This window comes from Ictidomys tridecemlineatus, chromosome 11 (genome assembly GCF_052094955.1).
Source record: "Ictidomys tridecemlineatus isolate mIctTri1 chromosome 11, mIctTri1.hap1, whole genome shotgun sequence".
Taxonomy (NCBI): Eukaryota; Metazoa; Chordata; class Mammalia; order Rodentia; family Sciuridae; genus Ictidomys; species Ictidomys tridecemlineatus.
This window is the reverse complement of record NC_135487.1, coordinates 25,237,895-25,253,279: the sequence shown is the minus strand read 5'-3', so window position 1 is coordinate 25,253,279 and position 15,385 is coordinate 25,237,895. Positions and strand designations below refer to the sequence as shown.

At 35.3% G+C, this 15,385-nt stretch overlaps 1 protein-coding gene and 1 non-coding gene across 3 annotated transcripts in view; both read right to left on the bottom strand.

Moving 5' to 3' along the window:
• LOC101975928 (protein argonaute-3) overlaps positions 1-15,385 on the bottom strand; it is a 121,011-nt gene that overhangs the window by 94,141 nt on the left and 11,485 nt on the right. The window contains exons 1-2 of one of the 2 annotated variants that reach the window (XM_078025916.1): positions 14,156-14,296; positions 2,262-2,326 (exon numbers count right to left, since the gene is read on the bottom strand). In XM_078025916.1, coding sequence (XP_077882042.1) covers positions 2,262-2,323 — 62 coding nt within the window. In that variant the 5' untranslated portion in view covers positions 2,324-2,326; positions 14,156-14,296. Of the gene's footprint in view, positions 1-2,261; positions 2,327-14,155; positions 14,328-15,385 lie in introns of those variants that run through there. The other variant, XM_078025915.1, reaches the window with a different exon arrangement.
• On the bottom strand, positions 12,513-12,619 carry LOC120891134 (U6 spliceosomal RNA). Its single transcript, XR_005735553.1, has one exon. It is a non-coding gene; the product is annotated as a U6 spliceosomal RNA (small nuclear RNA).

Genomic DNA, 15,385 nt, shown 5'->3' with positions numbered 1-15,385 from the left:
TTAGTTCGTCCTTGCTAGAACCATTCAAAAACCATCTATATAATCAATTTTGGGGAAGATATATAAAGATCACAATAATTTTCATAATCTTCTCTGATAGCAAAATTTAATTATAAGAATACCAAATAATGAAACATGCTAGATTTTATTACAAGATCAGATATAGAAACTCTTCTATGAATAATTACATTGACATTTGCCAAGTATACTACAGAGCCTAAATTCTATAGCAATTCTTGGCAATTTTTAAAAAATATTTTTTAGTTGTAGTTGGACACAATACCTTTATTTATTTATTTTTATGTGGTGCCAAGGATTGAACCTAGGGCCCCACACTTGCTAGGTGGGCGCTCTAGCACTGAGCCATAACCCCAGCCCATACTTGGCAATTTTAACACTCAACAACTCTTAAGTTCCCACAGAAATTGGGGTGTAGTTCAGTGATAGAACAAGTGCAGCCCTAGATTTACTCTCCAGTATAAAAAAAAAACCCAAAAAACTAAATAGGTTAGTTTAGTTTTTAGCTACAAAGGGAATCAATCAGTTTTCATGAGGACCAACCATTACTATGTATCTCCACTTTAACTCCTTATTAGTGTGATATAATTAACTGACATATTTAGAATTTTAGTGAAATTTTAGTAGGCAAGACAATAAAATGACAAAACCAGGAATTTAAAATTCTTAATCCTAATCTTAAAAGATACTGTTATTGAAATGTTCATCAGGCAGGCATAGGGAACAAGAGGAAAACCCTCTCTACAACAGTCATGTATCCAGCTGCCCAGTAAACTACAACAGCAGAATTACTATTGATTATGAAGAAAGTTTGAAATGGGAAACTGCCCACTTGAGAAAACTTTGAAGTATGTGGTAATGTAAGTACCAGAGAAGCAATAAACAGACATCAGTTTTTAGTCCCACTTTGCCACTCAATTGATATGAGTTACTCAATCAGACTTGAATTTCTTTCTTTTTTTTTAAAATATTTTATATGGCTTTTAGTAAATATGCTCTATTTTATTTATTTATTTATTTATATTTTTTAAAGAGAGAGGGAGAGAGGGAGAGAGAGAGAATTTTAATATTTATTTTTTAGTTATCTGCGGACATAACACCATTGTTTGTATGTGGTGCTGAGGATCAAACCCGGGCCGCACGCATGCCAGGCGAGCGTGCTACCACTTGAGCCACATCCCCAGCCCCTGAATTTCTTTATATTTAAAAATGCTCCAGGCAGTGGTGCATGTTTATAATCCCAGGAACACAGGAAGCAGGAAGATCACAATGTTGAGGCCAGCCTCAGCAATTTAGCAAGGCTCTAAGCAACTTAGTGAGACCTGTATCAAAATAAAAAATAAAAAAGGGCTGGGAATATGACTGCATGGTAGAGCCTCCCTGAGTTAAAATTCCTAGTATCAATAAATAAAATAAAAATGAAAATAAAAATGGGACACTAGTCTCAGGAAACAAAGGGGATATTAGTGAACTAATTTCCGAGACAGGGTGTAGTAAGAAGCGAATATTATGATACTACTTTTTCATAAAAATTGAAGCATGATTATCTCACAAATATACTTCAAGAATTATATCAAAGTTTTCCCAGTAACAAGGGGCTGGGGATTTAGCTCAATAGCAGAGAGCTTGCCTAGAATGTGCAAGGCCCTAAACTTGGTCCTCAGACCTGGAAAAAAAAAAAGTTTTCCCAGTAACAAATGGATACACCACAATGTATTAGCATCAATTATAATAAATTAACACTAAGAATTAATTCTAATAATTAACAGAAACTGTTTTCTGTACACTGTAGTTATGAAAGACTAGTCTTTTAATAATAATTTTTATTATTAACATAGGCAAGGTAGAACAAAAAAGTGTGCATAACTGTACCTGGCTAAAATATTTTAAATTCTGTTTTATTTCATTTCCAGTACTGGGGTTTAACCCAGGGCTTAATTAATATTAGGCAGGCACTCTAACATAGAGCTATACCCCCAGTCTTAAAATAGTTTTGTTTCTAAAACAGTAATTTGGAAAAGAAAATTTAAGTAAATGGGGATGAGAACTTTTAATCACTCTTTAGTCTCTTTTTATTAACAGCCTTAATCTATGGAAGGAAGAATTCTTGCAGAATATAATATAATGCATTCTCTTAGACATTAAGGATCCTCAAGGATTCATCTGCTAATTACTCCAAAAATGGAACCTATCTGAGTATGTTAGGTCTTATAAAGAGCTACAGCCGACCTTCCCACTCTTACCTCAACCACCACTTCCTACATTCTGGTACCAAGTCTTTTGACTCCATCATGCTCTCGTGCATAGACTGTAAAGTAAAATTTAATAGTGATTTCAGTAAGTTCCAATTTACCACCTGACTCATACAGCAGCAAAATGGTAGGAAAGGGAAATTTCAACGTAAAATGAAAAAGAAGAAATTATTTTTCTGTTTTTACTATAAGCTCAGAGATCCACCTTCATCTCATTTTTAGATATCTTTTATTCTCTGCTCCCCAAAGTTAAAATGGGAAATATTATTCTGGTCTACTGAAGAGGACATGAAACAGTATTTCCCCTATAGGTCTATTCATATTAATTTAGCATCCCCAGCAATAAGTTAATCTATCACTATAGCACGGACTTTTGCTAAGCTATAACAAATGCTAAAATCATCCAGAGGTTTATAAAATGCAACTAAAACTGCTGGCAGTCTCTCCTTGTATCATTCCAATCTATAATTTATGTTCAAAACTGTGGTAAGTAGCATAGAAGGTAACTAATGAACAATTCTGTTATCAAGATAATGTCTAAGGGATTGGAGTTGTAGCTCAGTGGTGGAGCACTTGCCTAGCAAATTTGAATCACTGGGTTCAATCCTCTGCACCACATAAAAATAAAATAAATAAAATAAAGGTACTGTGCCCAGAAACTAGAAAAAAATACATATTTTTTAAGAAGATGAAGTTTAAGAGATGCAGTACAGAGAAGAAAGGGGCTATACTTTAGACCACTTCTTTTTTGTGGGAAGTGTGGGGGGGGGTGTTGCTGGGGAGTGAACCCAGAGTCTTGCACATGTTAAGCATGAGCCTCATCACTGAGCTATACCTTCAGCCCCAGATCAAATGTTTAACTTTGCAATAAAATCTATGGCAAACTGGAGCATTTTTTTAATATTTATTTTTTTTAGTTATAGGTGGACACATATCTTTATTTTTAAAATTTTTATGTGGTGCTGGGGATTGAACCCAGCATTTCACGAATGTGAGGTGAACGCTCTCCTCAGAGCCAGAATCCCAGCCCTCAAAATGGAGCATTTTAAGACAAATATTTGTAGTCATTGCGCATTTGAATTTTTTTATAATAACCCACTAGTGTGGTAAACATTTTTGTACTGTACTCACACGTACTAATAGATTACTTCAGATTGAGAAAAAAATTTTAATTTATTTTGGTTTACACCAACAACTCTCTTCTAGAATACTTCTCCTTCAGGCCATGGATGTCTTAATAGCCAACACTAATGGCCTCTTTTCAGCCTTAATATTCTTGGCTTCTTTGGTATTTGCCATTGTGATCAAATATTGTTCCCTGAAAATGACCATCTGAGTTTTGCCTTCTTTGAAATAGCTTCTATCCTGTCCCTAGTCTCCTACCTTTCCACTTTATGTCTTCCAAAGAGAAAGAATGGTATCACCAGAAATCTATTCTCAGTCTTCTTATCTCGACTTTACACATTTCCCTAGCTTTTAACTATCACCTCATGCTGACAAGCCTCAAATCTCAATCTCCACTTTGACTTATCTTCTGAGCTCTTGGCACTTAGTTCCAAGTGAACTGCTCCATTTTAATGTTCTTTGTGCAATTCAACCTCTAAATATCCAAAGCAAAATATTAAAAAACCTGTTCCTTTCACAATCTGTATTTCTGTTAAAGCTATCACCACTGCACAAGCTAGGAATTATGAAGCCATTCGTATTTCTTCCCTTTCCCCATGGACTTAAATCATTCTTTCTTTCTCTAAATATTGCAGCTAGGGCTAGGAGTATGGTCAGTAGTAGAGCATTTGCCTAATATGTGTACAATCCTGGATTGCATCCCCAGCACCGCCCTAAAAAAGCATCTATGCCATCCTTTTACCCCACTGTTGCCACTATCTTAGAACTCATTACTGCTAATCCAGAAAAATTTAAAGTACGTACCAGAGGTACCCCACGAAATATTTGTTTAATTTTCATCTAACAATTAGAAATAAAGATTTGTAGCCCAGCATGGTGGGAATCCCTGCTCCCTGGGAAGTTAAGGCAGAAAGATCATAAGTTCCAGGCCATTCTGAGCAACTTAGCAAGACCCTGTCTCACCCACATAAATACAGTTATCTCATAAAAGACAAAAAAGCACTATAAACATACACTGAAGAAAAGACAGCCTCTTCAACAAATGATGCTGGGAAAAACTGGAAAACCATATGTAGCGGAATGAAATTTAACCCCTCTCACCCTGAAAAAACTCAAAGTAGATCAAGGACCTAGGCATTAGACCAGAGATCCTGTCCCTACAAGAAGAAAATGTAGGCCCAACTTTCCATCATGTCATCTTAGGAAATGATTTCCTCAGCAAGACTCTTAACGCATAAGAAGTAAAAATGCAGAATCAATAAATGGGATGGTATCAAACTAAAAAGCATCTTCATAGCAAAGGAAACACTCAAGAGCTTCAGGAGAAAATCTTTACCACCTGCACCTCAGATAGAGCATTAATCTCTAGTATATACAAAAAATTCAAAACACCAAAACCACAAATAACCCAGTCAATAAATGGGCAAAGGAACCAAACAGGCGCTTGATAGAAGATATATGATCAGTCAACAAATAGCAATTAGAGAAATGCAAATTAAAACTACACTGAGATTCCATCTCACTCCAATCAGTATGGCAATTATCAAGAATACAAGCAATAGGGACTGGGGTTGTGGTTCCGTGGTAGCGTGTTCTCCTTGCACAAATGAGGCACTGGGTTCGATGCTCAGCACCACATAAAAATAAAATAAAGATTTTATGTCCACCTACAATTAAAAAAATATTTTTTTTTTAAAAAAAGAATACAAGCAATAGTAAATGTTGGAGAGGATGTGGGGAAAAGGGTGCACTTATATGTTGCTGGTGGGACTGAAAATTGATGTAACCACACAGGAAAGCAGTATGGAGATTCCTCAGAATCTTGGAATGGAAGTACCATTTGATCCAGTTATTCCACTCCTTGGTATATACATAAAGGACTTATCAGCACACTACAATGATGCAGCTACATCAATGTTTATAGCAGCTCAATTCACAATAGCTAAGTTATGGAACCAATCTAGAAGCCCTTTGCCAGATGAATGGATAAAGAAAATGTGGTATATATACACAATTGAATATTACTCATAAAAAGAGTGACTTTATCACTCTTGCTGGTAAATGGATGGATCTAGAGACTATCATGCTAAGTGAAATAAGCCAATCCCCAAAAAACCAAAGTCTGCGGAGTGCGGTGGCACATGCCTGTAATCCCAATAGCTCGGGAGGCTGAGGCAGGAGGATCGCAAGTTCAAAGCCAGCCTCAGCAACTGCAAAATGCTAAGCAACTCAGTGAGACCCTGTCTCTAAATAAAATGCAAAATAGGGCTGGGGATGTGGTTCAGTGGTTGAGTGCCCCTAAATTCAATCGCCAGTATACCACCCTCCCCCCCCAAAAAACCCCAAAAGGTCAAATGTTCTCTCTGATGTGTGGATGCTAACCCAGAAGGTGGGGGGATGGTGGATTAGACAAAGAGGAATGAAGGGAGGAAGAGTAGGGAGGATGGGGATAGAAAAGGCAGTAGAATTAATTAGATCTAACCTTCCTATGTTAATACATGAATACACTACCAGTGAAACTCCAATCATGTACAACCACAAGAATGGGATCCTAATTATACTTCATGTATGTGTAATATGTCAAAATACACTCTATTGTCATGTATATCTAAACAAAGAAGAAATTTTTAAAAATAGACTGTCTCAAAGATATAGCTTATAGGACATGACTTGCTGCCTGCTTTCCAGTCTTGGGGCCGCACGTGTGGTTGGGATGGCGCCTGGTGATCAGCCAGGAGGCAGTGCTGTGGGTGGTGAAGGAAAAAGCAGACCACCTCCAGGATAGGTTTAGGACTCTTCCGCCTAGGGAGCGGGCCGCCAGTCGACCTTTACCTTTCTTGACTCATCTTGGTCAGGGCGTGCTTTCCCCACTTCTCCTGATAGTCAGGAGGAGATGGGGGGCTAAAAACCCCGACAATAGCTCAGTGGTAGAGTGCCTCTGGGTTTAATAGATTTAATTTAATTAGAAAGGAAGCGAAGGAGGAAAGAAAGAAAAAGAGGGAAATTAAGATTTGCAAAATTCATGAATATGGATTATCATGAGTGTTCTCACTTAGTCCATGTCAGATGGTCATATGTCACACATAATATACCAGGAATCTTGAGAAAATAAGACTTTTGCAACATACAAGAGTTAACAGCCAGGGTAGGATATCATTCAGTGGTAGAGCACTCACTAGTAATATGTAAGGACTTGGGTTCTATTTCCAATATCATTAAAAAAAAGAGAGAGAGTTACAGTGGTGCCACCAATTAGCACATGCATGCTACCATTAACCTGAAAATTTCAAATTATTTAAATATAGTTTTAATAATTTATTTCAAAATTTCTCACTTTTAATTTTTCTATAGTTATATATTAAAATAGTAGTACATGTCTACATAATTTTAAAAATGTGTACATGTATATTTATCTATTTACAGATGAGTACAAGGTCAAATAAATTTCACTTATTAAAAATATGTGATCTTGGGGCTGGGGATGTGGCTCAAGCGGTAGCGCGCTCGCCTGGCGTGCGTGCGGCCCGGGTTCAATCCTCAGTACCACATACAAAGATGTTGTGTCTGCCGATAACTAAAAAATAAAATATTAAAATTCTCTCTCTCTCTATCTCTCTCACTCTCTCTTTTAAAAAAAATGACAAGGAGATACTACTTCATACTCATTAGGATGACGAAAATAAAAAAAAGAGGGCTGGGGTTGCAGCTCAGTGGTAGAGTGCTTGCCTGGCATGTGTGAGGCACTGGGTTCAATCCTCAGCATCATATGTAAATAAATAAAATAAAGGTCAATGAACAACTAAAAAATATTAATAAAATAAAAAGAGATAATAACAAATATTGGTGAGAATGTGGAGAAAATGGAATCCTTGTTCACTATTAGTAGTAATATTAAATGGTATAGTGACCAGGCACAGTGGTGCATGCCTATAATCACAGCAACTCAGGAGGCTGAGACAGAATTGCCAAGTGCAAGTTCAGTCTCAGCAACTTAACAAGACCCTATCTCAAAGTAAAAATTTAAGAAGGACTGAAGATGTAGCTAGATAGTAAAGCTTTCCTGGGTTCAATCCTCAGTGCAAAATACATAAATTGAAAAATAAAATAAAATGGTACAGCCACTTTAGAAAAGAGTCTGGAAGTATCTCAAAGAGTAAACACAGAATCATCACAATTTCACTCTTAAGTAAATAACCAAGAGAATTGAAAATATATGTCCCACACAGAATCTTCCACATGAATGTTTATAACAACTTTATTTATAGCAGTCAAAAAATGGAAACAACCTAAAACATTGACTGATGAATGGATAAGCATAATGTATCAATTAGTGGAATATCACTCAGCAGTAAAAATAAATGAAGTATAATACTGGCACATGCTATACCATGAGTAAAACCTGAAAACATTATACAAAGACAAAGAAGGTCATCACAAAAAAACCACATATTATATGACTCCATGTACATTAGATGTCTACAAGAGACAAATCTAGTGAGACGGAGAGTAGAATAGTGGTTGGCAGGGACGTGAGGATGGAGGCAAGGGTGAGTGACTACAAATGAGGAAAGATTTTCTTTTGGGGAGGATGGTATGTTCTACAATTAAATGGCAGTGTACATTATCTCTGTGAATACACTAAAAACCACTGAGTTGTATACTTGGGTGAATTTTACAGTATGTGAATTATACATCAAGAAAATTATTAAAAACATTATGTCTTTCTGTTAGCATATTATCCAACTCTAACACTATGCTAACAATATTCTTAATAACAATAGAGTTCCTTCTGCTGATCTGAAATTTCTATTTAAAGGTCAAAATGGTATCAGTAGATTTAGTTTTTCCTTCTAAAATTCAATGGGTGGTATTATATTACCTCCATGTGCAATATGCACAAATATTTGTCACTGTTTTTAATCATATCAGAAGAGTAATATCAATAATAGTACAATGACCATAAATATTCAATTTGTAAAACTGAACCAAGAAATTCAATGACAACCTACTACCATTTCAAGTTTCCTTCAAATTTTATTAATATTTAAAATACATCTTACAGTTATAATAATGTTGCCTATACAACTTTTGAAAATGTTTGTAATTCCACCATCTAGTGATTTTAAATACGTACCTAATCAGAGCTTATCCCCATGCATATTTAGTAGTTGGAAAAACTGGCATAAAATCTCAAGTTAGAGAATGTACACCATAGTATTTCTAAAAATAGCTGGCTTTTAGTTATTGTGACTATCACCTGTTAAAATAACAACAACAAAAAAAAAAAAAAAACCCCAAATTAGCAGCATTTGAAATCTGCTTAACAAACCTATTCTTTGTTTTCAAACAAACAAAAAACTCTATTCTCTCATTGAAAAAACTTGTTATTTTACCAAATAATTATTTTCAATCAAAAGCACTTAATAGGGAATAGAAAGAAGGAGAAAATCCAATTTCTTGCAGAAACGGGGTGGGGGGGGGACAACAGAAAGAAAAGCTAAGAATAAATTTGTACAAAGGTTGACTCACAAAATGATTCACAAGCACTTCCTGAATATTTTGTTCAAGAAAACTCCTCTGACTAAAGTGGAAATTTGTTTGGCCACAATACCTCATTCTATTATTATGATTAATGCCTTAGTGCCAAATATTTGTTCATGTGGCATATGGACAAGATAAATCTCATATGCATTAGTTTAAGTATTTAAAAACTTAAGTCACTTAGAAAAGAATCAATATGACATTATGGAAGGCAACAATAAAAACATCTTACACTATACCACAATAGCTAAACTGTGGAACCAACCTAGATCCCCTTCAGTAGATAAATAGATAAAGAAAATTTGATATATATAAACAATGAAATACTGCTCAGCAATAAAAGAGAATAGAATCATGGCATTTGCAGGTAAATGAATGGAGTTGGAGAATATAATGCTAAATGAAGTTAGCCAATCCCAAAACAAAAATGCCAAATGTTGTCTCTGTTTCAAGGAGGCTGATTCATAGCAGGGCTGGGAAGGGGAGCATGGGAGATCATCATTAGATGATCTCTAGATAGGGTAAAGGGTTGGGAAGGTAAGGGAGCGGGGATGGGGGTAGGAAAGACAATGGAACAAGATGGATATCATTACCCTAAGTACATGTATGAAGACATGAATGGTGTGAATATACTTTGTATACAACCAAAGATATACAACAAATTAGAATAAAAAAAATTTTACACTAAAAATAAAACAATTTGTTGTAGTTTTAACCATTTTGGTAAAGTTAAATTAGATGTAACAAACTGCTGCATTTTGACCCTTAACTGTTTTGCTAATGAAAAGGAACTGCAAAGTTGTATACCGTTCCTTCTAATTTCTAGAATTTCAGTTGTTGAACTATTGCAAGTGAACTAACAGTTTCAGAAAGCCACCGACAATTTTTGTTTGGTTGTTTTTTTTGGGGGGGGGTTACACATTGACCCAAAGTGCTCTACCTGCTAAGGGACATCCCCAGTCCTTTCTAAGTTTAGTATTTTGAGGCAGGGTCTAGCTAAATTGCCTTGAACATGTGATCCTTCCTGGCTCATCCTCTGGAGTTGCAGGGATTATAAGTGTGAACCAACACCAGTGTTAACTGACTAGTCATGTAATAATACCAGGATAACTTAAGACAAAAGCAGGTCTTTTGAAGAAAATAAATGGAGATGTTGACACTGAATCAAGAAATATCAACAAAGGGGGCTGGGGATGTGGCTCAAGCGGTAGCGCACTCGCCTGGCATGCGTGCGGCCCAGGTTCGATCCTCAGCACCACATAAAACAAAGATGTTGTGTCCACCAAAGATTTAAAATAAATAAATAAATATTAAAAAAAAAAAAAAGAAATATCAACAAAGCACATTTGGCCCTCCCAAATCTGTCAGTTCTGCTTCTGCAAACTCAACCAGCCTCAGGTTGAAAATATTTGAAAAAAAAAGCACTTGTGTTTGAAAAAGTACAGACTTTTTTCCTTGTCATTTCCCTTAAACAATGTAGTCTAACAAGTATTTTATACAGTTATGTCCACTATAGTCATTTAAGTAATCTAGTGATTGAAAGTACATGGGAGGATATGTGAAGGTTATTTGACACTGACACTACATTATCTTTTATAAGGGACATGAACATCTGAAGATTTGGGTATCAGTGGGGGGATCCTGAAACAAAACACCAAGTACATCAAGTAAGGGACCACTGATTAAAGCCTACTTATGCTATTTTTAGAGTCCCAAAGAAGACTATAGTTTCTATCAAAACTCAAATAATTAGGGACTGGGGTTGTGGCTCAGTGGTAGCCGCTCAGTGGTAGCGCACTTGTCTGGCATTAGTGGGGCACTGGGTTTGATCCCCAGCACAACATAAAAATAAATAGATAAATAAAATGAAAGTATTGTGTCCATCTACAATTAAAAAAAAACTCAAATAATTAGCAACAAAAACTCTCAGATAAAAGATACATGATAAAAATTTTGAAACATCAAAATTACAGATCAAATCACTCATATTGGCAAGTAATATAGCAAAGCAAACGAAACTAGAAACAAAAATATAATTAACAATGTCAACAGGATCATATGTTAAGTCAGAATGTACCATGCCAATTTATTATATATTTCTTCCAAACTTAACCAATACACTGAGCATTTATATGTGAAACTCTATGCTATGCAACTTCATACACACATATATAATACAAAGATTCTCTAATATTCACAAAACAAAAACATGACATAGAAGGAACAAAAATAATAAACAGTTCTGTTCTTTATCCTAATATTGTTGCCTTTGCACCAGGAATACTAAGAACACCTTAACTGATGAGCCCTAAGCTTCAATCCCCCACCATTCCCTCATTTCTAATACATTTTGTCTTCAAGTAAATGTTTTCCTAACATTTTCATCATGTAATACTTCTATTCAACAACCTATAATAATTCTCTACTATATAATTATGTTATCTCTCTCTCTAAATATATATATATATATATATATATATATATATATATATATATATATATATTTAATGTCAGAGGTGATTCTTTTATTCCAGACAAGTTGAAGAGGCACTAGGAAATTCTGCCTTAGACATTCTATCAGTTAAGAGATTTACTTGGATTAATAAATGCTTTTTTAAAATGCAAACATCTACCATAAGGGATTACCCTTCACTCAAATTTACACATTAAGTCAGGTGTGGTAGCACATACCTGTAATCCCAGCAACTCAAGGGGTTGAGGCAGGAGGACTGCAAGATCAAGGACAGCCTAGGCAATTTAGAGAGACTATCTCAAAATTAAAAGGGCTGGGGAGGTAGCTTAATAGTGAAGCACCCCTGGGTTTTACCCTCAGTACTGCCAAAAAAAGTGGGGGGCTGAGAGAGCATCCCTAAATCCAATCCTCATTACTACCAAAGAAAATGCAATGCAGTTTTAAGAAACAAGAAAAAAGGGATTTTTATTTTTTTTTAATTTGGTAGTACAAGGTATTGAACGCAGGGGCACTCCATCACTTAGTTACATCCCAAATCCTTTTTAATTTATTATTATTTTTTCCTTACTGAAAATTTTTATTCATATTTGACAAATATTTCTCTTTCCATTTTTTTCCTGGTACATTATGTTGCATATAATGATGGGATTCATTGTTACATATTCATATCTGCACAAAATATAATAATATTATTTGGCCAATATCATTCCCTAGCACTTTCCCCTTCCCTCCCCACCTCCCACCTTGTGGTCCCTTTCATGAGATAAGCCCTCCCTCACTCCTTTCTTCCCCTTTTTTCCTCTCTAGCTTTCACATGAGAGAAAACATACGACCCTTAACGTTCTGAATTTGGCATGTTTCACTTAACATAATGGTTTCTTTTTCATGCAAATGACATAATTTCATTTTTCTTTTTGACTGAATAAAACTCCACTGTGTGTGTGTGTGTGTGTGTGTGTGTGTGTGTATCACATTTTCTTTATCCACTCATCCATTAATGGATACCTAGGCTGGTTCCATAGTTTGACTACTGTACTGCTATGAACATGGGTCTGCATGTATCACTACAGTGATGATGACTTTAATTCTTTAGGATAAATGCCAAAAATATGGAACCCTTCATAAATTTGCATGTATTCCTTGTGCAGGGGCCATGTTAATCTTCTCTGTATCCTTCCAATTTTTGTATATGTGCTGCCAAAGTGAGAACCTTTTTATTTTATTTTAAGACAAGGTTTCCCTAAATCATGAACTTGCAATCCTCTTCCACCGTTTCCTAAGTGGCTGGGATTACAGGTATACACTATACCCAGCTAGACTTTCATAGTCCCCCCCCCCTTTTTTTTTCCCATCCTAGTACTAGAGATTGAAACCAGGGGCATGTTTTAACCACTAAGCTTCATCTCCAGCCTTGCTCCTTTTGAAATATTTTTAGTTGTACATGGACATAATATCTCTATTTCATTCATTCACTTCTTATGTGGTACTGTGGATTAAACCCAGTGCCTAACTCTGGGTTTAATTAAGTGGTTGAGGAATCGCTCCACTACTGAGCCACAACCCCAGCACCCCAGCCTTTTTTTTATATTTTATTTAGAGACAGGGTCTCACTAGTTGCTTAATGCCTTGATAAATTGCTGAGGCTGGCTGTGAACTCATGATCTTCCTGCCTCAGCCTCCCAAGCCGCTGGGATACAGGCATGTGCTACCATGTCTGGCTTAGACTTTTTTGTATTTCTTATGTGTTTATTACTTCTACTAAAACTACAAATTTATTTTAATTTTAATTTTTTATTTTATGTTATTAAATTTTTTTTTTTTAGTTGTCAATGGACCTTTATTTTATATGTGGTGCTGAGAATCAAACTCAGGGCCTCACATTGCTAGGCAAGAGTTCTACCACTGAGCTATAACCCAGCCCTAATTTTTTATTCTATTAATTTATTTTTAAAATTTCAGATTTCTTTACATCTATACCTTAGTAAATCAACGCTCTTAATAATACTTATTAAAAGGCATGACAAACCAAAGGCCAGATTAAATGTCACTGTTTCAAAAATGTGTTATCATTTTTTAAAATTAGAATACACTTGGTAACCACCACCCACATCATAAATTCCTTTTACATTTCCTGTATTACCTAAACCACAACCACGAGAAAAAAAAAATATATATATATATAAAACATTTGGGGGAGGGCTGAGGAAGCTTACTGAAAGCAGACTGATGCAAAATTTATATGCCCTCTGCATTTCTATGTAAGAATAAGGAATAGTCAAGGGTTGAGGACATAAGAACAGAAAGCAAAAAATCAGTACAATCACCATTTCTACCCATCACTGATACCATCACCATCACCATCCTCATTTTCATCATCATCTTAAAGGGAACTCATAAAAGCAGTGAAGTAGGGTGGGGAAGACAAAGAAAACACACAATGTTATCTAACAGCAACAAACTGACATGCTCAGGAAACTCAGCCTGATTCCAAAAGCATATAAAAACAACTTAGAACTTTTCTACTATCACATGGAAAATTTACGAGTTCATTTATAATAGAATAATCTCAGGAGTGTTGAGATTTTTCTCAACCTCACACCTCTAAAGTACAAACAAATTACGGTGTGTTCTTGGTCAAACTGTTGTTACGGATTAGCATTGGTATTCAGTTATTCAAGATAAACATAAATAATTACTAAAGCAAAACAGAAATAGCAAAAAATCTCTACAACTTAATGACTCTTACCTGTTCACTCTCCTAGGACACTTGTCTGGTTTAATATCTACCTCATAGAGGTAGACATCAATCTTTGGGATCTCAACTTGAAAACAGTTAGCCAGCAGTTTAATGGGTTTGCCCATGGTGCCATAGCCAGGTCTTCTGGGCACCATGAGTAGGGGCTGGGCCCCAACAGGTCCTGTCAGGAGGGGAAAAAAAGAGTTATACTGTTACAATCTGCATTTGATAACCCTGTCAACTGGAGGATGTTACAAAATGTGTGTGAGAACAAAAGCAAAGTAAATAAGAAGAAAAAAGGCAAATATTAACAAACTAGAAACAAAATATAATAAAATGTTAGAAAAGCACAAAATACATTTGAAAAAATAAAATTTTAAGTTCTAGGCAATACTGATATTTTTTAAGATGAAGAAAAGGACTTATGTAACCAATGTTAAAAATAAAAAATTGATACTACAAATTCTGAGGACATTATAAATATTATGCCAATAAATTTTATAGTTTGATGAAACAAATTCCTAGAGAAATCCAATTGACACATAAAAGTATATAAAAATCCAAAAAGTCCTGTTTAGGAATATAAAATGGAGTATGTGGTTCCTCAAAAACTAAAAATAAGCCAGGTGTGGTAGTGCATGCCTGTAATCCCAGCAACATGGGAGGCTGAGGCAGGAAGATGACAAATTCAAGACCAGCCTCAGTATTTTAGTACAAGACTCTGTCTCAAAATGAAAAAAAAAAAAAAAAAAAAAAAAGGACTAGGGGTGTAGGCTTAGTAGTAAAGCATCCTTGGGTTCAATACCAGTCCCCAAACAAAAAAACCCTAAAAGTAGAATTATCATATTATCAAGTAATTCTATTTTGGGGTATACATATACTCAAATTAATTAAAAGCAGAAAGAATTGAACAATAAGATATTGGTATACACATTCACAGGAACATGACTGACAACACTCAAAAGGTAGAAGTAACTGAAGTGCCCACAGATGCATGAATCATAAACTAAATGTGGTATATATAAACAATAGAAAATTATTCAACCTTAAAAAGGAAGAAATTCTGACAAATGCTACAACACAGATTAGCACTGAGGACATAATGCTAAGTGAAATAGTTAAAAAAAAAAAAAAGACAAAAACTGTCATTCCCCTTATATGAAGTACTTAGAATACAATTTCACAGAAGAAAGAAACCACAAGTGTGGTTGATAGAGCCAGGCACAGTAGTGCACGCCT